This window comes from Epinephelus lanceolatus, chromosome 10 (assembly GCF_041903045.1).
Source record: "Epinephelus lanceolatus isolate andai-2023 chromosome 10, ASM4190304v1, whole genome shotgun sequence".
Classification (NCBI taxonomy): Eukaryota; Metazoa; Chordata; class Actinopteri; order Perciformes; family Serranidae; genus Epinephelus; species Epinephelus lanceolatus.
The window spans coordinates 3,287,491-3,308,795 of NC_135743.1; the positions used below are offsets into that span (position 1 = coordinate 3,287,491).

Sequence of the window (21,305 nt, forward strand, 5' to 3'; positions counted from 1 at the left end):
GAAAACCTGTTGCATAAATGATTTATATTTATGTGTCTTTGCTGAAGTTCGTACCTGTTCTCCATTAATGCCATCCAGTCCGTCTTCACCCCCATCGCCCTGCAACGTTGTAAGAGAGTCGAGTGTCAGCAGATTTTCTTTGCATCGTCTAATTTGACTCTATCTGGACTTTAATGTTTGTCCAAACATTCCTCAGCACATACAGCACATCACGTTACGTCCTCGCTTAATTTTCTTACATTCCAGGAGGCCTGAGTCACTCACCCTGTTTCCTCGGCTGCCTCTGTAGCCCTGCGGACACATACATCAGAGTTAGACGCACATCGTCAACAGCTGCTCCAATCAGACCGTACACATGGTTACTAATCACTTATATAATAAGTAGTGCTCAGTGGTACTGAGCAGTGGTGTACCTTCGCTCCTCTGAGCCCAGGACAACCCTGGACCCCCTGAGGTCCACTCGGTCCAGGAGGCCCACGCTCGCCCTGCAACATACAAACAAAGAAAAGGTGCTGCTTTAACTCTGATATCACCACTGTGAGACTTCCTGACTAAATGAAGTTATATCAGTGGTGAATAATGTCATCTTAAGCTCCTCAGAGTCCAAAGTGTCATCTTCAAACGTCAAAGATATTCAGTTTACTGTGATGTAAAACAGAAAAGCAGGCACTGGAGAAACTGCTGTTGAGGAATATATCTGGAGCTTATGACTGAAAATGACTTAAAATGTTTGATTAACTACAAATATGATTTACTAAGAACTTTCTGTTGGAACAAGAATTATTGAAATGCTGTCAATAAGAAAGAATTTTGTTTTGAAGGAGTTCAGCTGTTAGTTGACTCCTGCAGCTCCACGATACAAGATGTGTATGTGTGACACACAGGTGGTGAAGTACAGAGTTTTATTATTTAGTTTACAGAAATGCAGCTTTTAATCAACTCCAGAGACACATCTAGTCTTTAAAGTGGAAAGTTCTCTGCTTTGTCAGCAGTTAAGAACAAACCACCAGTTTAACTATTCTCTGGTTAAACAGTGAAACTTAAACTGAATTATTAAGCACTTACAGCGACGCCCTCCTCTCCTGGGAACCCGGGAAAACCCTTCTGCCCTGGCACACCCTGTTTATAAAACACACACACACACACACACACACACAGCAGGGTCAGTGGCAGAAAAACTGAACATTGAAAAAGGTAAAAAATCACGTTGTCCCATGTCCTGTACCCAGCAGGTCTATTTCCTTGAGGATAATCAAGCTAAAACTTAAAGGTTTACTAAATTAAATAAGAAATACGTTTGGCCCTCTCTTATTTTAATATCTACACTTTTCTTCTTGAACACCTCATTGATCCTTTTCCTGTGAATGTCTTATGATCTTTGATTTGAAATTCTGGTAATTTCCAAAGAAATATGACACAAACCTGAAACTATGATGTGACCTGGCTGTCAGCACAACTTTTCAAACTGTATTTGTGTTTTATTTTATATTGAAAGAGCAGATCTCATCCTCCAGATAAATAGTTTAAGAAGTATTTCACTGCTGGAGAGATGAACTCTTTTCATTAAACTAAACTGTCTGTGCAGCAGAAAGACACAAATACTTTTAATATTGGTGCCACATGACCAGAGAAAACTGAGAAAAATGGCTGTAGCATTCCATTTTGTCCAAGAGGTAGAAAACCTACAACTACCAGAATGCACCACACTGGTAACAAATGATTTTGTATTACAGTTTTACAGTGAGCTGAAATATGTCTCTGAAAACATTTTAGGCCAGAAACAGGCAGTACAGGAAGAGAATCTTGTATCACATCGGATCGGTACTGCCTAGTTTTACAGTTTGATCTGAGTTTAAAGGTGCTTTCACACCTGCGCTGTCTGGTTCAGTTCAATCAAGCTCAAGTTCGTTTGCCTCCTCAGTGCGGTTCGTTTGGGCAGGTGTGAACAAAGCAATCACACTCAGGTGTGCACCAAAACAACCAGACCGAGACCTTCTTGAAGAGGTGGTCTCAGTCTGGATACAAAGGAACTCTGGTGGAGTTCACATGGAAATTCTGACCAATCACGAGCTGCTTTCTCACACGAGGCATTTGATCTGGTCCTCTTGTAAATGCTGCCGTGAGAACACGAACCAACTCTAGGCAATTATACAACTTTGGAACAACATGAGTCCCTGATTCAGACCAAAGGAGACCACTCTAGGGCTGACAGCAGCCTACGCTGTCTTTCTTGATCCACCTTGACACTCTTCGTGGCATACAAAAATGAAGAAGTGTAATCTGTAGTTTGAGCAGCAGCTTTACAGCCAGCGAAAATCCATCAGATTGAGCAAGGAGATCTGAGCGCTGGCAGTTCATTTACACCCACTACCCACACTGTTACAATACAAAGCTGGCTGAAGATCAGCAGTGTCCCTTTAATCATATTTAAAATGTCTATTATACCAATATAATCATTATCATAAAATTATACCTAAAGCTGTGAAACATTAATCTTTCTAAATAAGGGTGTAAATGCATCATGATCTCAGCATTACCAATACATTAGTGATTTTCATCAGGAGCAGTGGTGGAAAGTAACTAAGTACATTTACTTAAGTACTGACCTTGTACTTTACTGGATTACTTCTATTTCATGCTACTTTGCAATTCTCCTGTATTTAATTGACAGCTATAACTTTTTTCCACATTAAGATATGTGAATGTCAAAAAATATTTAAAATGTTTATAAGACACACATGAAGCAGATTAAACCAGCGGTTAACTGTGTAAGGTCGTGACCCTCTTACAAATAAATCACTGTGTAGTTGTGTCTCTTTGTCGTGTTTCAGATCAGTCTCTGGCTTGTTGTCAGTTTCACCACAGAAACACTTATTATCCTATTTTCTCACATGGTTTCATTTAAATAACAGTTTGAGGCTCAAAAACATTAAATTATCTAATATGTCACAAAAAAAAAGACTAGAGAAAAGTCCTAAAACTGGAAACAGCTGTTTCTTCTTGCCGCTCCCATTTTCCTTTGGAGTAACCACTGGACTAAACCAGCTAACTGTATGTGAAGAAGTATAGGCCGAGCAGAAACAACTGAGGCTGAAAAATGAAGCCAAAAACTGCAGTTCCTCTAATGACCACTTGAGGCCGGCTCCAAGAGTGAGTCAATCCCCACAGACCTCCATGTTAACGTGTCCAACTTCACAGCAGAAATAAACATGTTTACAGCCTGGTGCAAAAAAACTGCTTTGGTCTCTGTAGCTAATTTCAACATTCATGACAAATGTACAGGGGCTGAATTTATACATATATATATGTGTTTACATTTTATTAAGGCTTAAAGTTATGCATAATTAAGGGCAGGCTGCTTTGAGTGACAGGCTCAATAGCTGACGCACTATTATAGAACATGGGGGATGATTGGTTTGTTGGAATATAATGTTGCCATCTTTAGCTGTAACTTTGTGTCATCAACATTTACTTCATAATGATAAAGCAAAAGACGTCTTTCATCTTTAAGTAAATTATCTGTGCACTTGTCATTCCTCTCAGCCCTGAGGAAGACAGGCGTCTCATGTTTCGCCCTGTGTAACAGGATATATTTAACACTGACCTGAACACATGATAAATGAGGCTTAACGTTGACAGGTGTCCACCTTCACTCTGAAACGTCCAAAAGTTGAACCAGGCCTGTTGCTTACTTTATGAAGTCACTGCAAGTGTCTGCTTGTACTCAGCTCTGCCTTCTTATTGCTTCTGACACATTTTCCCAAACATCCCTGACATCATGTTTAAAGTTAAAAGGTGTGTGTGTTTCAGTCACCTTTGGCCCCGGGGTGCCCCGAGAGCCACGGATGCCTTCATGACCCGAACATTTGCACATGACACCGCAGCACTCCCGATCTGACACGGCATCCTGCAGAGAGACAGAGAGCAGAGGAGAAAACAGTCAACATTTCCTGACGTCTTTATATGGACCTGACTTTAAATAAACAAACAGTAAAAGACTTTTTTGTACTTTAACATTAAACAGTTAAAGGTTCTGACTGGTTTCTGATTAAGTGAAGTGATCCTTGTTTATCGCTGTTTCCTCGTTCAAACCCTTAATAAGATGCTTATCATGAAAAAAAAAATAGCATTTTTATTTTTTCCCATGACAAATTTGAGCCCCTTTCCACACACAAACCCATAAACACCTGCTAACATCTGTATTTTGTATTTAATGGGAAGGGTTACAATCGGTATTCACTCCCAGGTCAAATGACTCTGCAGTGGTCATGTATATCTATTAGTGTTGTCACGATACCAAAATCTTTGTTTCGGTACCAATACCAATATGAATATCGATACTTTTCGATACTCTTCGGTACTTTTCCTAAGGAAAAGTCCTTTTGGATACAAACCCTTAGAACAATAAATAGTAGGGGTGTAACGGTACCAAAAAAATCATGGTTCGGTAAGTACCTCGGTACGGACGTCACGGTTTGGTAACTCAAATGTTCCACCAAGTTCGTGTTGTCTCGTGTTGTCTCCCTTTGCGAGGCAGACTTTCTCTTGTCTTTTTTCACGTGCGCCAACTGCGGATGTTGATACAGGTGTTGTCATACACACCACTTGCGCAATCTGTGCTCCAATAGGAACAAGGAAGGCGTTTGTGTGCATAAATGAATAAAATAAATTAACTAAATTAATGAATTGAATCAATTTCAAAGTACCAGTATTTTTCAAATGCAGTATAGTACCGTTTGGAATACTCTAGTACCGCGGTACTGTTTTAGTACCGGTATACCGTGCAACACTAATATCTATCGGCTCCCATCGGAGCTGATCACGCTAATTTTACCCCCACTGCAGCGAGACACAATGACAGGCTGCCACAAAATAATGTCTGTCTCTGCCTTTTCAGCACTTGAACATCAATTCGAATTACTCGTCACCTACTTTAAAGCAGAGACTGAATAATAGACATTTACAAAAAGTAACCACCATAATGTTTGCACCGGCCTCCATGCTGCTTTCTAGTGTTTACTAACCTGTTTTCCGGCCCATTTGTGACATTGAACATTACACGCAAGAAAACTATCACCTATTTTTAGCAAGTTGTCCTGTGTTTAAAAAAGAATTTGTACCTGCATACACGGCCTAATTTTGGTGGAAAAGGGGTATTAGTTTGCCAAACATTTACATTTAGAAACTTTTTTGTAATGTCAAACAATAATCTGGAAGTATGACAAAAGATTTTAAAAAGTAAAAAAAGTAGCAAACAGTAAATTAACAGAAAAGTCAGAATCTGTTCCTGCAGAAGGTTTTGGCTGCTGTTCTTTTCAAAATATTATATGAATGAGCACTTCTTAAAAAAATCAGTTTTTATTAGAAGCAGGTACAAGCTGATTTTTTTTCCTTTGCCAGTGGCTGTTCCTCAACATGCTGAGTAATGCACATTTTTTCTTCAACCAACATTTCCCTGAGGCTTTTTTCTGGTTTTCATTCCTGCAAACAGACACGCCAGGACAGGAAAACCTTCTCTGAACTAATGAGTTTCTGTGATTGTCATCATGCTTCATTCTTCACGAGATAAGACAGGACTTTATTAATCCTGCAGGAAATTCTTGTGCAAACACACAAGATAACGAAGAGCAACTCTGGCAGGCTGCCACCCGCGACGGCACCACGAGTGGATAATTCTGTATTCATCATTCTGCACTACTTTATCCTCAACTTTGAAAAGTGATCTACTGCACAAAAAAGATTAATTACTAGATAAAAATGTAAAATGAGACAGTTCTTGTGTTGTTGGAGACAGTTTGATGTAACCATGTCAGCAGTTTCCATGTGCAGATAAGCATTAAAGCAGGTGATGCATCAACTGTTAAAAATTACTTCTGGCCAATAATTCATTTCACTCAAATCGACATATTTTCAGATTTTACTAAAGTGTCATTTTTTTTCTCTTGTAGAGATGAGTGCAGTCAGAAATGTAAACAGGAAATGTATCACTCTTAAAGCGACAGACACTGTTTGGTGTAATTGTATTGCCCTTGATATAAAGGGAGTGGCTGTTTGATTCATGGTTAGCAGTGACATTAACGACTTACGATTTGTTTGAGGATGGTGCTGCCGACACTTGGCATGCCAATGGTCAGAGGAAGCTTGTAGCCGAATCCTCGACCAAACTCCACCATCTGCAGCTGGGCGGGATCACGCGCGCCCTCCAGAGCCACCGTCAGCAGAGCACTGACCCCTGCAGATAAATAACATTTATGTGTATGTTCTCTATAAACAGCTGCATTAGCTGCTAACATGGTGTACTAAAAACATAAAATGTTGGATTTAAATAATCTACTTGATAATTCAAATAAATTTATATAATTATGAAAATAAGAAATACAAATTGTGGTAATCTTCAATCTTCGAACAAACCCCCCCCCCCCCCCCCCCCCACACAGTTTTTACCGGACTTTCGCAGCAGATCTGATTCATGCTCCAGTTTCATCACGTCTTCATCGAGTCCGTCTGAGAAGATCACCAGAACCTGATGGACGAGATCAGTCACATGTTAGACTGCTTTTATTGTTAAAGTCCTGGATAAGAAAATTACAACTCATGTCCTTATTCTGAACATTATTCAACTTAAGGTAAAGAAACATCCATATCTAAGGGTAAAATGCCTGATTAACCACTAAAGTATGGAGAATAGAACAAGATGAGGATAAATTATTTCACTAGGTCATTAAAACTTTGAAGAGAAAGTAAAGAGAGAGTACACAGTGACTGAATGGTACTCAGTTGGCAAATGCAATTATCCTCAAAGTTACTGACTTTGTTATTTTTAATGCTTTGGATAATCCATAAACCTCTACAGTCTTCTAACTCTAAACCAAACAAAATGTGTCTGACACAAGTCTAACAGACTGGAGGATTTACACAAGTCAACTTGCACTTCCTAATACTTTTCATACTTTGTTAAATCCCATGTAGGCGGCAGATTTGTGGTTTAGCATCACAGGACATCACATTGAGACCCAGAATTAAGTGTTTACAGAGTCTACAGCTTCAAGCCACTTCTGATCACTTCAGCAGAAAACTAAATGAAATCATTTAGGTTTGGATTTTTCTAACCTGGGCTCTATTCACCCATGTCTTTGTTTCTAAATAACTAACGGGAACAACAGCTTTTGAAATTGGTCCAGTACTGCACCCCACTTGGGGCATGTTCACACTGTCAGTGTATGTTCACTTAAAGTTTTTGGCACTGACATTATAGAAAGCATCCCTACAGAGACAGACCTTATTGTTAAAGAGTAAGATTATTTTTGTTTAACCAGAAACAGCCCTGAAATCACCATTGCCAAACCCACCAGACTCCATTTAAATAAACAGTAATTTTAGCATGAATAGAGGGAGCATAGTATCTTCACATCTAACTGGTTGAATTAAGGGTTTATTTCATCCAAACCAGAGTGGAGAGACAAACAAAGATGCTTTTTGTGAGTTTTATTTTGTTTCTGTTGACTTTGAATGGAGCGTGTCTTAGGATGATAAAATTACTGTTTATTTACATGGAGTCTAGTGGGTTTGGCGATAGCAGTTTCTGAGCTGTTTTTGATGAAACAAAAAGGATCTTACTCTGTAACAAAAAGGTCAGTCTCTGTAGGGATCATTTTAATGATGTTGTCAGACACATCACTTACAGTGGACGTACGCAGACAGTTTCATCGCTGCGCTTTTACTCAATTTTTTTGCGACTTTCGTACTTTGTGCTCATCTCAGACTCACCTTCACGCCAGCGTTTGACTCAGTGCTGAACATCTCCCCAAAGGATTTCAGCATAGCAGTGTCAAACCTAGTGGGTTCTGTCAAGGTCAAGTCCATGACTTTATTCACCACGTCCTCGCTGTAGCCCTCAAACCCGAAGTCGTGCTGGGGACGTCCATCACGGCCCACTACACGGTAGGCGATGTTAGTCTTAAGAGGTGGGGGATCGACGCAGCACAGGCCTTGTACTGTGGAGATGTAGTGGGCGATATCTGGCAGGAATGTCTGGAGCTTGGTGTGGCCACTGACCAGCTTCTCACCGGGAGCTCTTCTTCGAGAAATATCAAATCCCATGGCGATATCAATGCTGCAGGCTGTGGCAGAGGGAAACATGTCTTTAAACAGTCACAGACACAGAGGGATATGGTGGGAAACAAGAGGCAAAGTCACACTGTTCAACTCACCACTGGGATCTCTGGGGGGTTTAGATTTGCAGATTGTGTCAACCACCTTTTGCCTGATCTTTTCCAAGCTGCCGAAGTTCTGCACAGTAAACAGCCTCTCGGGAGTGCCAGTGATCTGCAGGAGCTCCAGATTATGAACGTCTCCGATACCAATGGCAAACACCTCGATCCCCAGGGCCCTGAGACGGTCGGCGGCATCCTCCACGTCATCCTGTGATTCACCATCTGTGATCAGCACCAGATTCTGGGAGATCCCGGCAGATCTTCGGCTGCCTTGTGACGCCTCAAAATACACCCTGATGGAATCCAGGGCACGTCCGATCATGGTGCCCCCACCACGCTGCTTCATTTCCAAGATGTGCTTGTTCACGGCTTGTTCGCTGTAGTACTGGTTGAGGTAAAACTCATGTTGGAAACTGCTGCTGAACTGGGCAAGTCCCACTCTCACAAACTTTTCACTGACTTTGAAGCTGTTTACTAGGTCTGTGGTGAACTTCTTCATGGTGGCGTAGTCAGCTGTGCCGATGCTGCCAGACTGATCAACAAGGAAGACCAGGTCAGCCTGCTGTTTTTCACAAACTGCAGAAGCAAAGAGAGGAAATTTATCCACATTACTAATAAATAAGTAGGGCTGCGTATCACGTCACAAAATATGATAACAGTACTAATACCAGTATTGCCTGATATCAGACAGAATTGTGAACTTGTGAACTGTGAACAGAATTGTCAGGATTCGATTTTCCCTAACCAGTCACTAGAGACCAACGTAGCCACCTAGATCTAACGTCAAGTCCACACTGATGGGTAGCCATGCCAACATATCTGTTTTTCCAGGGTTTTAAGACTAAAGTGGAGCAAAATAAAACAAACAACGACGTCAGGCAATATTGAAAAGACAGGTTGATTTAGAGCAGCCTTGATAACAGATCACATTAAAACGCTTGCAGTAATGGGTTGCGAGCAAAACCATACCATAAGTCATTTTTTTCTAGATCTGGGTAAAAAACAGATCAAATGTAATTATTGTTTAACTGGAGAAGTTTTGATACTACTTGGCACTGGGTTGTTTCAGTATTGAATACTGGTGCCCAGCCCTATAAATAAGAGAGCCACATACTCAGCTCACCTCAAGTTCATTAGACTTTATTCTTAATAGCTTTAAACACTTAAATGTTTTGTGGTTGGAGGCTGTCTCTGTGCTCTTCTGTTAAGAAATGCCAATATGTTTTGTGGCCCTGACGTCTCAGCCCGATGGATAAATCGTTAGGATGATCGCTATTGGCTGCTATATTAGTACTGCCTTGTATGTTGGCAGATATGCTTCAAGAAATTGCAAAACACAACTGCTTTATGGGCTACTTATGTATCTGAGAGAATTAATTTAACAGAGTGTCTATTTGCAACTGGTTGAGAATGGTCACACTGCAGCTATTTGGCTCTTTACACCCATCCTTGATGCATTGAGGTTGAAAGTGGATAGGATTTGGGCAAAGAGGTTATGGTAAGGGCTAGTACTAGAAAATCTTGGATATTCTCTGATTAAAGTGGTAAATTAAGAGAAAAAACTCACAAATGTACTGGCAGAAAGTCAGGTGACAGTATAAAGAGCAATACAGTTAATGGAAGGAGTAAGACTTGGTGGATGAATTTGGGATGTTCACACAGAAGACTGGAGCTTGAGTCCTAAGTGAGTTAACGTTAGCCTAATAATTTTAGACATAAATGACTTGTTCACTCCAGTTTTGGGATGTATGAAGCTGCCAAATGCACACTGTGTACATAAACTTTAGCAGAATAGCTGAACAGACCCGTTCGTTTCAACATCATATTCCAATATTGCCAGGACGTCCAGGAATATACACCCAGGTGTGAACAGCCACATCAGGTGCAGATAGCACTGTTGGCTACAGACACTTGGGCGCAAATATCATCTGCCTTAATTTAATGTGATGTAAACTTTTTGTCAAAAAACCTTTCGAACACTTACTAGACTCGGTACTAAGATGTAAAAAAACTTTTCCTCAAATCACAAGTTTCCAATTCATTCTGTCAAGTGTGAGTAGCATTGTGATTTGGCTTTATCCGTGAATCTTTGTGGTTTAGTGCTGCTATACACGTAAGGGTGGAAAGGCTTACTGCTGTTGGGTGATCCATGTTTGAGTTCTTTGAGTACCACAAATTAAACTCAATGGACAAACACATCTACATGATTAGATATGTCCAGGCTCAAGTGAAAAATTTTTTGTTTTTTAAGCTTGAGTGAACCGAGCCTCTAAATCTTTGAACGAGAATAGAGCTCAGTTCTCCTTAGAAGAACTTTTCTCCATCAAGATTTAGAACTACTATATACATAGGTGCTGTGACACCGTCGGCTCTTACCTGGCTTGGTGGAATTGCAGAGGACATTTGTGATATTCTTGTACAGAGTTTCCAGGGCATCGAAATTATCCACATAGAAAACTCTGGAAGTGTCTTGGCCAGCCATGATCTCCAGCTGCGTCCTGTTGGCTCCTTCAACTCCGATACTGAAGACGCTGATCCCGCTGTCTTGCAGTGCCACGGATGGCGCAACCAGACTGTTGCGGTCTGTAGCATCGCCATCTGTGATCACCATGAGGATCTGTGGCACCTGGAGAGCCGCCCGACCACCATGTTCGCTGTTAAAGAACTCTAAAGAGTATCCCAAAGCCTTGCCAGTGTAGGTGTCTCCATACGGGGACTTGAGTGCCGATATTGCATTAAGAACCTCTCGTTTGGAGTTGTACTGTTTCAGAGTAAAAACAGACTTGGCGTCGTTTGAGTAGAGAATGACCCCAAAGCGGGTCAGGTCCTTGCCAACTGTTGTTTGGTTCACCATTGATGCCATGAACTTCTGCATGCTTCTGAACTTGGGTAGGGTTATGCTTGTAGAGCCGTCCACCAGGAAAATAATGTCAGCTTTTTCTGTCTTCTTACACTCTGGTTGGAAATAAAAGGACAATAAGCAAATTAAGTCAGAGGGAAAAGTAGTAGTTTTTAAGTTCAATGCACCTGGCATCTTTTTGGGAGTGTTTTGAATGCCTCGAGTTGAAAAAACTTCGACTCAGAGCAGAAATATGCCTGAAATGTTTTTTCCTATTGGATGATGTTTCTTAAAAATAGCCTTTGTTTAATAATATTGTACAATTGGTGTCACAACCTGGAACCAATTAAGGTCCCTAAGACAGAATTCTAAGGCAATACTTCAAAAGGGTTTTCAATTCTTAAAATAAAAATATAGAATCTCTGCCGGAAAAGACTGGATGTGTTTGTGTTTTTTCTACAAGAATTAAGTCAGATGTAGGAAAAAGAGAGGAAATCTGTGGTTTACATCTGTTATTCTGGATAGTCCCAGACTGCTCTCACCTCTCTCTGGATCACAGAGCTCCATGGCCACTTGGCTCTCCAAGTCCTTCAGAGCGTCAAAGTCTCTCTCAGCATACATCCTGTTGGGTGAACCGCTGATCTCCAGCAGCTGGGTGGTGTTGGCGTCCACCACTCCAATGGCATAGATCACCACTCCCTTGGCTCTCAGAGCCTCAGCGGGGCCTTTGACCTCATCTTGGGCCTCGCCATCTGTGATCACAACCAGCCTCTGCCTCATGCCAGGACGCCCTCCTCTGTTTGCATCAAAGTACTGCGACACATCAGTGATGGCGCCACCTGTGTGCGTGCCTCCACCAATCTGCTGCATACCATCGATGGCTTGTGACATTTCTTCTTTGCTGTAGTAGCGGTTGAGGGGGAACGCTAGTTGTTGGGTGGCACTGAACTGCATGACACCTACATGCACCTCGTTCTGCCCAATGATGGACCTGCTGATGACAGATTTCATGAACTCTTTCATTTTGTTGTAGTCTTGTGGATAGATGCTTCCAGAGCTGTCAATCAAGAAAAGGAGGTCGCCTGGTATGTCCTTGCAAGCTGTGGACACATGAGCACAGACGTTAGTGTGGTGTTCCTCTTTTTTCCTGCCTTAGGGCCCTTTTCAAAGAAAAAAATCAAAATGTATCTGTAACAACAGAATATCTTTAGAGTAAGTAAAGTGCAACAGACACCAATCACATCACATCACATTACATCATTTAATTCTCACCCGATGTAACACATGATGCCTACATTTACATGCACAGAAACATTCAACTATTATTATTAATATGACAATATTCTGAATATAATGCGGGTCATACAAACAGCATTGTCTGTATGTAGCATTTCTCCAATTAAGACATGAGGGATAAACCAATATTATCTGGGTTTTAGGAGCATTCTCTGGTAATGTATACAGCACATTTGGTATATGCAATTTAACTGGGGTTTTTACTTTAGTTTGTGACACACGGCGTTGTGCACACACCAACAGTTTGGGAGGCTGGGGTAGGGACGCATGCCCAAAAGAAAAGCCCACATTTCTGGACGGAAGAAGGAAAACATCTACTTTAAAACAAAATGAAAGATTTGGATATTAACAGGTTTTTGGATACACAGATCTCTTCAAGAAGGTGGTTGAAGGAATGAAAGAGGAAGACTGTGTTTCCACGGTTGAACAAGTCCGCCACCAACGGACAATTTTGACAAAGTCCTTCTTTGATACAAAAAAGCAAAATGCCACAAGCGACTACAGTGGTTCCACTTTACCATATTTGCATGTGATAAATGACACGTTTAGGGCACGTTAATTGGAGCATGCATAGCTGTAAGTAACTGCAAATATTAGTGGATATTTTGTGCATGTAAACATAGTCACTGAATTCATCCTGCAGATGGAGGAAGTGGTATTGGTATGGTGTGCCAATCAACTGGGAAACAACTGAGAAACAGGACATATTACTGGAATATCAATTTTCATTGCCATGTAAACAGATTAGTAGGAATATTGTCTTTTTCAGAATAACGGCAAAAAACAGAATATTTTTTGCATGTGAATGTAGTCACTGAATTCATCCTGCACACAGAGGATGTGATATTGGTACGGTAGCTGGGATGTGCCAATCAACTGGGAAACAACTGGGAAAAGGATGGTGGCATATTCTGATGTGTCAGTCCGACACGACGTGTGTCAAGACACAACCAATGTGTGGTCTTAAATAGAAAACAATGGGTGCCAGGGCTCACTGGTGGCCTACAAGTTAAGGTGTCGACCACGAGCGGCTACTGAACCATAAACTGTCCCCAGTTCACGTCCAGCTGGGGACCTTCTCCCAGTCTGCTCTCCATTATCAGCTGTCTGATGCTGGTGTGTGTTCCCCCTGACTGCTACATACAGAATATGGTAGACATGCATTTTACATTCTAGTATGGACAAGTTTTTTCTTACCGTCTTGAGAACAGATGTCCGTGATGATGTCATCCTTGATGGGCTTTAGAGCATCAAAATTATTGACAAAGAAAGTCCTCTTGGGGTCGCCGGAAATCTCTCGCAGCTCAGATACATCTGCCTGTTTCACCCCGATGGCGTAGACGATGACGCCCTGTGACCTCAGTTTTTCCGCAGGAGCCTTGACTTCATCAGTGGACTTTCCATCAGTGATGACCACCAGGTACTCTGGGACTTTGTGACCACGAGTGACCATTGCTCTATCAAAATGTGGGCCCATGAATTCCAATGCTCTTCCTGTCTCTGTCCCGCCCCCTATTTGTCTAATACCCTCTACGGCTTTCTCCAGTGTCTTGGTATCTGAGTAGACTGTCAGATCAAATTCTAAGTTTGGCGAATCTGCGTATTTCGCAACCCCCATGCGAACATGTTGTGGTCCAATACGGAAGGTATGGAGGAACTCAATGATGAACTTCTTCATGTCTTGGAAGTCGGAGGGGTAAATGCTTCCTGAATGATCAATTAGGAAGAAGATATCTGCTTCATCCGTTTGTAAGCAGCCTGGAAAAGGACAAGAAAAGACATTAGGAGTTATTTTCCGATGCATCAGCTGTACTCTCTGTTTACACTCATTCACTTTATGTTTTATCCTATAAATACGATTCTACCATTAAAATTTTGACCAGTACTGTGACTGAAAATATATTCATAAACATGTTCAACAAACCAATTAAAAAGCAAACACTGGTTCAGACCTTCTTTGATGCCAGTTCTTCTTGTACTGACGGAGATTGCTTGCCGAAGGATGTTTTGGCACAGAATTCTCTGCAGGCTCATCTCCATTGATTTCAGCTTGGCAAAGCTGTCCACAATAAACATGTGCTTTTGGGGGGGATGAGACGCCATTTCTATCAGCTGGGCTTTGTTGGCATCTTTGACTCCTACTGCGTAAACCGTGACACCAGCTCGACGAAGATTAGCTGCTGGTGTGCTCACGTTGTCCTGGGATTCACCGTCTGTAATCACCACCGCCACCTGCTGGACACCCTTTGCTTTCCTGCTTCCTCGCTGCGGGATAAAAACCTTCTGCAGGGCGTAAGTCAGGGCGACTCCAGTGTTTGTACCACCTCCATGATACGGCAGGATTTTGATGAACTTCAGCAGTTCGTCCTTGTCATTGAAGGAGTCGAGGTAAACCTGAGCTTTGGCTACAGTGTTATACATCACGATGCCCACTCGGACTCTAGATGTACTGACATTCAGGCCGCTCACAATGGAGTGCAGGAAAGTGCGCACCAGCTGGAAGTTGGGAGTCCCGATGCTTCCAGACTCATCAACGATGAACACGATGTCTGCCACTTTGGCGGCTTTGCAATCTGTGAAAGGAGTGTATTATTATAAAATCATTGTTACAAATTCACCTGTGAGCTGCGCAGTCATTCAGATACATTTTGAGATGGACAGACTGAGATAAGGTATATTCATTACTTAAAACAATCCAATATGCTATTTTGTAAACAATTTCTTGCTGACAGACGAGTGCACTTGTACCTCACATAGGTCGCGTTCAGACCAACTTTGGTCCTACATGAAGAACCACAGCCCCCTTACTTCATTTAAATGAGGCCTGTCCAACAACTCAGTGCGGTGAAACACAGACAGCTCCAGCTAAATAAATAAATAACATAACATAAATAAAATAAAATAAAATACTGGGAGTCCGAGTACAAAGTCAAACCTGGCTTAGACGTACTGAGTAACACCTATGGCCCGGTCAGATGTTAATATCAAACTTTAAGAATGCACAAGTGAAGTGGACCATAAGGTCCTGTCTACATATGTATACAGACATTTTTGAAAACAGATCTTTTCCTCTATGTTCTAAACAAAGATTGTACGGACAGAATTCTTTTTTAAAAAGTCGAAAAATATTTGTCGTCAAAAATGTCTGTATATGTGCAGACAGGGCCTAAAAGGGGAGTGTAGATTTAATGGACATGGACTGTATATAAATATGAACGACACATCTCCACATACTTCCAATGTACAAAAATGATCAAATTCAAGCTGAAACACCAATCCGACCAATCGCGTGCAGTGCCTCTGATCACAAGCACACCGATAGGCACACACAGCTGGTAATCACGACATCACGCCTCCTTTTTATAACATCAATTAACTAATTAAAAATGAGGTATTAGAAAAATGAACACTTGAACTCACACCAACGTGATGAGAACTGTCTAATATGACAGAAATCATCTTTGGGAAAAATTAATTTGAGTTTGCACCAGTTTGCACAGCAATTCGTACGGTTTTGCCATATTTTAAATTCTTCGTCGACTCCCAGGGTCTTGAACTATGCTACACTGCCTCCACGATCTCTGATTCTACTGCTCCGTTTAGTCCTTATCCGTGAGCTTTTTAAAAAATGTTCACATAAACAGATGAAATGAACACAGAGTACGGACAGAAGGCTCTATTCGTCTCCATCTCCGAATCTAATGTTGAGTATGAGCCCTTAGATCTCAGGCACATGATAGACCTCCACTGGTCAGGTCATTAAATTGGTTTACTTGTCTGTCAGTAAGAAACATATCAGGGACTGCAGTCAATGGTAAAATTCAGAAAGGACGTAAACAGTTTTAAAATACAGTCTCAAAGGTGTCCTGAAGTCATTAATTAGTAATAAAAACAATAGTTTAATTGAAAAGATTTTTTACCTCCAGTAAGAGAGGGCTTTACTTCCTGTGTTTCAAAAATAGCCTTCAGTGCGGGTGCAGTGATGGTAGTCTGGTAAATGTACGGTGCAGTGGCTATGAGACGCATTTCATTCATCGATGCACCAAGGCTCATCCCCACCACGATTACTCCTGATGATTTGATCAGACGTGACTCCTTATACACCTCATCATCTGAGTCTTTTCCACTTATAACAACCAGGTACTGTCGGTAGCCTTGGTCCGCCCGGCTTCCTGATGCACTGGTAAAAAAGTGAGTGGCAGTGTGATGCAATGCGCTGCCCAGATTATGTGTCTCGTTAGGTTGCAGTCTTCGCTGGCGTAAACGCCTCACAGCGTTCACGGTCTCCTCTTTGGTTTGGTAAGCATTAAGAAGAGATTGCTCCTTGATATCTCGACCGTACTGAGCCCAGCCGAGACGGTAGGCGGACGCTCCAATGTTTAGTTGATTGGCAAGTCTACTGAGGATGGACTTGATCTGCTGGAACTCTGCTGGAGTCACGCCACTGTCCACCAGGAAGAAGATGTCCGCAAACTTTTCCTCCAAGGCTTAAAGAAAACAAACCAACAGGAACAGTAAGAAGATCTGAAGTTATGGTAGACCACGATTACAGATGATATAAGTCTCTCAATTATAAAGCAGAAAATATAAATCAGATTGCATCTCACCTACAAATTACAAGTTACTGATCCATAACATTTAAGTTAGAATTAGGAGATATTCACTTTAACTCTTCACACTACGAGAGTATTCTTTAGTATGTTGGCAGGAGTGCACTTCCATATTCATTAGTAGATGAATTATCCTTCTTTCTTTTTACAGTTTGCAAAGGCTACTACATTTTCTGGACAGCAAAGTGCTCCAGATTATGGTTGATTCAGTATAGAAAAAACAAGCACTATGCTAAAAGTAATCAGTAGTCTTTATCAGGGTGTCTATTTTAACGGCTAATGAATTATTTCTGTAGAAAAGTTCCCACACTAAAGTTGTATAACCACAAGTTCAATACAGTTTGTCCCAAAACAACTTCTGTCTCTCAATGTTGCGTTTTTTGGCCGACACTGCTTCATTAGCGGTTGACCTCAAACTGGAACCAGAGCGTGTTACATTAATCACTGCAGAGCCTTCATGTGTTGTGTCTGGAGGCTCCAAGCATTTGAATGGTTATGTGGAAAGAGATATGCTGTCAAGGAAAAAGAACATTTATTTTAAAATACTGCATAATGTCAGTTCCTGAGAGTCTGAGATCCACTAAATCTGGGTCCTCTCGAGGTAACACGGGGCCAGTTACTGGATTTTACACAGACAGGTCAGTTATGTGGAGTACTATTAGTTCTTATAGATTGTCAAGTCTGAAAATATTACTCCTGATGATGTTAAAAGTGATGTCATCAGAGTTATCTCAGCTTGGGCTTAAGGACAAAACATTAGGGCCTTTCCCAAACCAGATCCTTCCCACCCCCACTTCGTCACGCTTGAAGTCTACTTCAGAAGCCCCCTTCATTAAGGAGTAAGGTATAAATACAGCAGCAAGTTTTGTATGATATATAACTTTCTAATCCTTGGCCTTACCTTGCCTCTGATCTTCCACGGAGACACAAACAGTCTGCAGCAGATTTTTGGTCAGCGTCTGCAGAGCCTGGTAGCTATCGATAGATAACAGGAAGCGTTCTGGAGGCCGGTTTGCAATGGACCCGAGCTCCTGCATGTTGGCTCTTCCCACCCCGATGCCAAACACAATGACTCCGTGCTGCCTCAAGCGCTGGGCGGGCTGTACCACATCGTCTGTGGAGTCCCCATCTGTGATGACCACAGCAATCTGAGGTACCCGTTCCCTGGCTCGGCTCCCTGCGTCCTCTGTGAAGTACTGCGTCCGGATGAATTCGATGGCCTCGCCGGTTTCTGTGCCCCCTGTTCGGTAGGGGAATGTATCCACCGCAGCCAGCAGGGATTGCTTATCCATGTGATCTTTCAGCAGGAACTCCTGGTAAGATTCATCACTGTACTGAGCCAAGCCGACTCGAACTTTGTCAGGGCCGATGTCAAGACCTGTGATGACGCTCCGGAGAAACTGACGGATCTCCTGAAAGTTACTGATGCCGATACTGGAAGAGCCATCGATCAGGAAGACGATGTCGGCCCTGGAGGCTTTGGCACACTCTGGACAGGAGGGAGAAAAGAGTCAGCATTTGGAGTAACAAGGTAAGGAACATTTAATGTCTGTGTGTGTGTGTGTGTGTGTGTGTGTGTGTGTGTGTGTGTGTGTGTGTGGTTATATTCTGTGGTCTTACTGTAATTTTGTCCACCATCTCTAAATTCTCGAGGCTCAACAAAACAGTTCACAAAGCTTTTAGGTCAAGGTGATTTTCTGACACTCAGATGACACCAAAGTGAATTCTGTTGGATATTTAAAAATCTAAAAAAAAAACAAACAAAAAAAAACAAACCTACTTTCGGCATAATAATAATACTTGACTCAATCATTGCTTAGATACCAGTAATACTTTAGTAAGATCACTGAAACACCACAAGCTGTGTGGTATGACACATTTTACCTTGAGACAATTGCAGCAGTTGTCGTTTGACTTCTTCAACAGTTGTGCAAAGCGTCTGCACGATGCTCTGCGAAATTCCCTGCAGCGCTGCAAAATCAGACACGCTGTAGACGTGCTGACTATGTGGCTCATTGGCTATCTCCTTCAGCTGTTCCTCATCTGCATCTTTGATACCAATCGCATACAAAACAATTCCTTTCCGCTTCAGATTCTGGGCGTGGGACTCCACGTTGTCTTGTGATTTTCCATCAGTGATCACCACAGCGATCTGCGGTACTTTCTGGCCCCGGCTTCCAGCTGCCTCCACAAAGTGCTCATTCAGCATAAAGTCCAAGCCTTGCCCCGTCTGGGTGCCACCACCCAGGTAGGGCAAGGTGTTGATGTACTCGAGGATGTCTTCCTTGTTCTGATAGGTGTTGAGCAGGAACTCGGTGCGTGGAGCGGTGCTGTATTGGACCAGCCCGATGCGGACGTGGTCAGGCCCGACGTCGAAGCTGTTGATCAGCGTATACAGAAACTGACGGATCTGCTGGAAGTTCTTGGTGCCGATGCTCCACGACCCGTCAACCATGAAGACGATGTCTGCCACAGCCTCTTGAGTACAGACTGAGAAGGAAGGTTGTCAGATCATGGAGAGTTCTTGCAGATAAGAAGTCACAGCGTGCTGCTGCCAGAAAAGCTCTTACAACCCGAGTATTTTGTGGGTCTTAGAAAGCGTGCCAGCCAGAGGTGGAAAAAGTGTCAGCGTGATTTGCAGATAGAAACGGTGGGTAGCTTGTGATGTGTGCAAGCCAGAGGAAAAAACACGAGCAGCCTGTTGTGGACAGTTTCTGGACAGGAGCATTGATCTAGTCTAGAAGCACTCACCTTCAGGTGGACTGTTGGATGAAAGAGTGTGAGGGAGTGAAACAAGGTTGCGTGGCGTACAGCCGGCATTTATTTCCTTCAGACTGTGTTGATGGTGCAAACAGAAGGTCGACAAAGTGCTGATCCAACCTGCCTCTGCTTTAACTTCTCCATCTCACTACAGACTTTCATACCTTACAGTCATGTGCTTGGCTGCATAAAACATTTTCAGTATTTTCCTTACCCTTCATATTTTAGATTATTCCTCGAAACAACTCGAAGAGACTGACTCTGGTCATGCTGGAAGGAAATACTATCTGACTTTCATGCCAGCGAACAGAATTTGTTTCCCATCTCAGACCTGCAATAAATGTCCTTAAAGGGAAACTCTGGTATTTTATGACCTGGACTCAATTTTCTCATGTTTTGTGTCTTAGTGACTCATGGGAACAACAACTTTTCCAATCAGAGTGAGAGCACTGCAGCTGGCAGCAGCAAAACAGGCTGTAATGTACCCACTCAGGGCATGTTTGCACCGTCAGCGTACGTCCACTGGAGGTGGTTGTTTTTGCCACTGACAGGCTCAGGTTGTTATTATGAGTGTCTGACAGCACTACCGAAATGACTCTGCAGAGAAATTAATCATTTCTTTGTACTTTTCACTTTACCAGTCCGTTTTGTGTCCAAGTGTCACTAAAGGAGAACTCTCTTTCTCGCTGACTTTTTCACATTGTCAAAATCAACTAACTACTTAGCCAGGACACTGAATTTTTTGTTTTTGGGATAAGTTGAGATAAGACTAAGATACACTTTTTGTACTTCAACAACACAAACTCTTCCGGGCACTTGTCTCTCCAACTCACACTCCCGTTTCGAGCGCTGCTGCTACAGGCACGCACATCACGAGCTGTCCGTAGGGCACCATCAAAACAGCCCAATATTATCATCATCGATCATAATCACAGGTATTACATTAACTCGATCAGTTAAGGCCCTTTTTGGACACAAAGTGGTTTACGCTGGGACGCCTCTGAGTTCACTGGACACAGCACAGCTGCAGAGCAAGCAGAGTGGTGCGCTTGCGCTTATAGGTTTATATTAGAGTTATCAATTTATTAATACAGTCAGGTGCCTCTGCTGAGGCAATGATGGGACAGGAACATCTAAGTCAGTGGTTCCCAACTGGTGGGTCGTGGTCCAAAAGTGACTTGCAAATGTGTCAAGTCTGTAAAAAACAATTTTATTTTTAAGTACAGTGAACTTCAGGGACAGAGCTCTTATGTTGAAGTGCGGTTTCCTGCTGTGGAGTGAGTGACTTACGGACAGCTACTTGACAGAGGCAGCAAACTGGTTTGACGATACGGCCAAACACAAGTATGACGCTGAATGTATCAAACCATATGGACCTTGAACTAATGACTACGGAGAAATCTGGACGTGGTCTTGCTTTCATCAGCATCAGAGCAGAAGTCATGCAGCTGTCATATAATTACCTCATGAACAACCTTGGAGCCAGGAAATACAGACCTGTGTGCCACAGCGTCCCGCCACTGCTGAGAAAAGCCTATTCTATATATGTATATATACTGTCTTTGCAAAGACTCTTCTGTCATGTGT

The 21,305-nt window shown here is 42.3% G+C and overlaps 1 protein-coding gene across 3 annotated transcripts in view; it reads right to left on the minus strand.

The window, feature by feature from the left end:
• The window catches only part of LOC117266434 (collagen alpha-6(VI) chain-like), a 99,321-nt gene that overhangs the window by 38,740 nt on the left and 39,276 nt on the right, over nucleotides 1-21,305 (minus strand). For 2 of the 3 annotated variants that reach the window (XM_078171293.1, XM_033641635.2), the window contains exons 4-19: nucleotides 18,843-19,448; nucleotides 17,860-18,447; nucleotides 16,269-16,835; nucleotides 14,301-14,921; nucleotides 13,546-14,106; nucleotides 11,595-12,152; nucleotides 10,590-11,168; nucleotides 8,211-8,789; nucleotides 7,768-8,120; nucleotides 6,445-6,523; nucleotides 6,087-6,232; nucleotides 3,815-3,907; nucleotides 1,066-1,119; nucleotides 414-485; nucleotides 265-291; nucleotides 55-99 (exon numbers count right to left, since the gene is read on the minus strand). In XM_078171293.1, the coding sequence (XP_078027419.1) occupies nucleotides 55-99; nucleotides 265-291; nucleotides 414-485; nucleotides 1,066-1,119; nucleotides 3,815-3,907; nucleotides 6,087-6,232; nucleotides 6,445-6,523; nucleotides 7,768-8,120; nucleotides 8,211-8,789; nucleotides 10,590-11,168; nucleotides 11,595-12,152; nucleotides 13,546-14,106; nucleotides 14,301-14,921; nucleotides 16,269-16,835; nucleotides 17,860-18,447; nucleotides 18,843-19,448 (5,528 nt within the window). The remainder of the gene's footprint in view (nucleotides 1-54; nucleotides 100-264; nucleotides 292-413; nucleotides 486-1,065; nucleotides 1,120-3,814; nucleotides 3,908-6,086; nucleotides 6,233-6,444; nucleotides 6,524-7,767; nucleotides 8,121-8,210; nucleotides 8,790-10,589; nucleotides 11,169-11,594; nucleotides 12,153-13,545; nucleotides 14,107-14,300; nucleotides 14,922-16,268; nucleotides 16,836-17,859; nucleotides 18,448-18,842; nucleotides 19,449-21,305) is intronic. The other variant, XM_078171294.1, reaches the window with a different exon arrangement.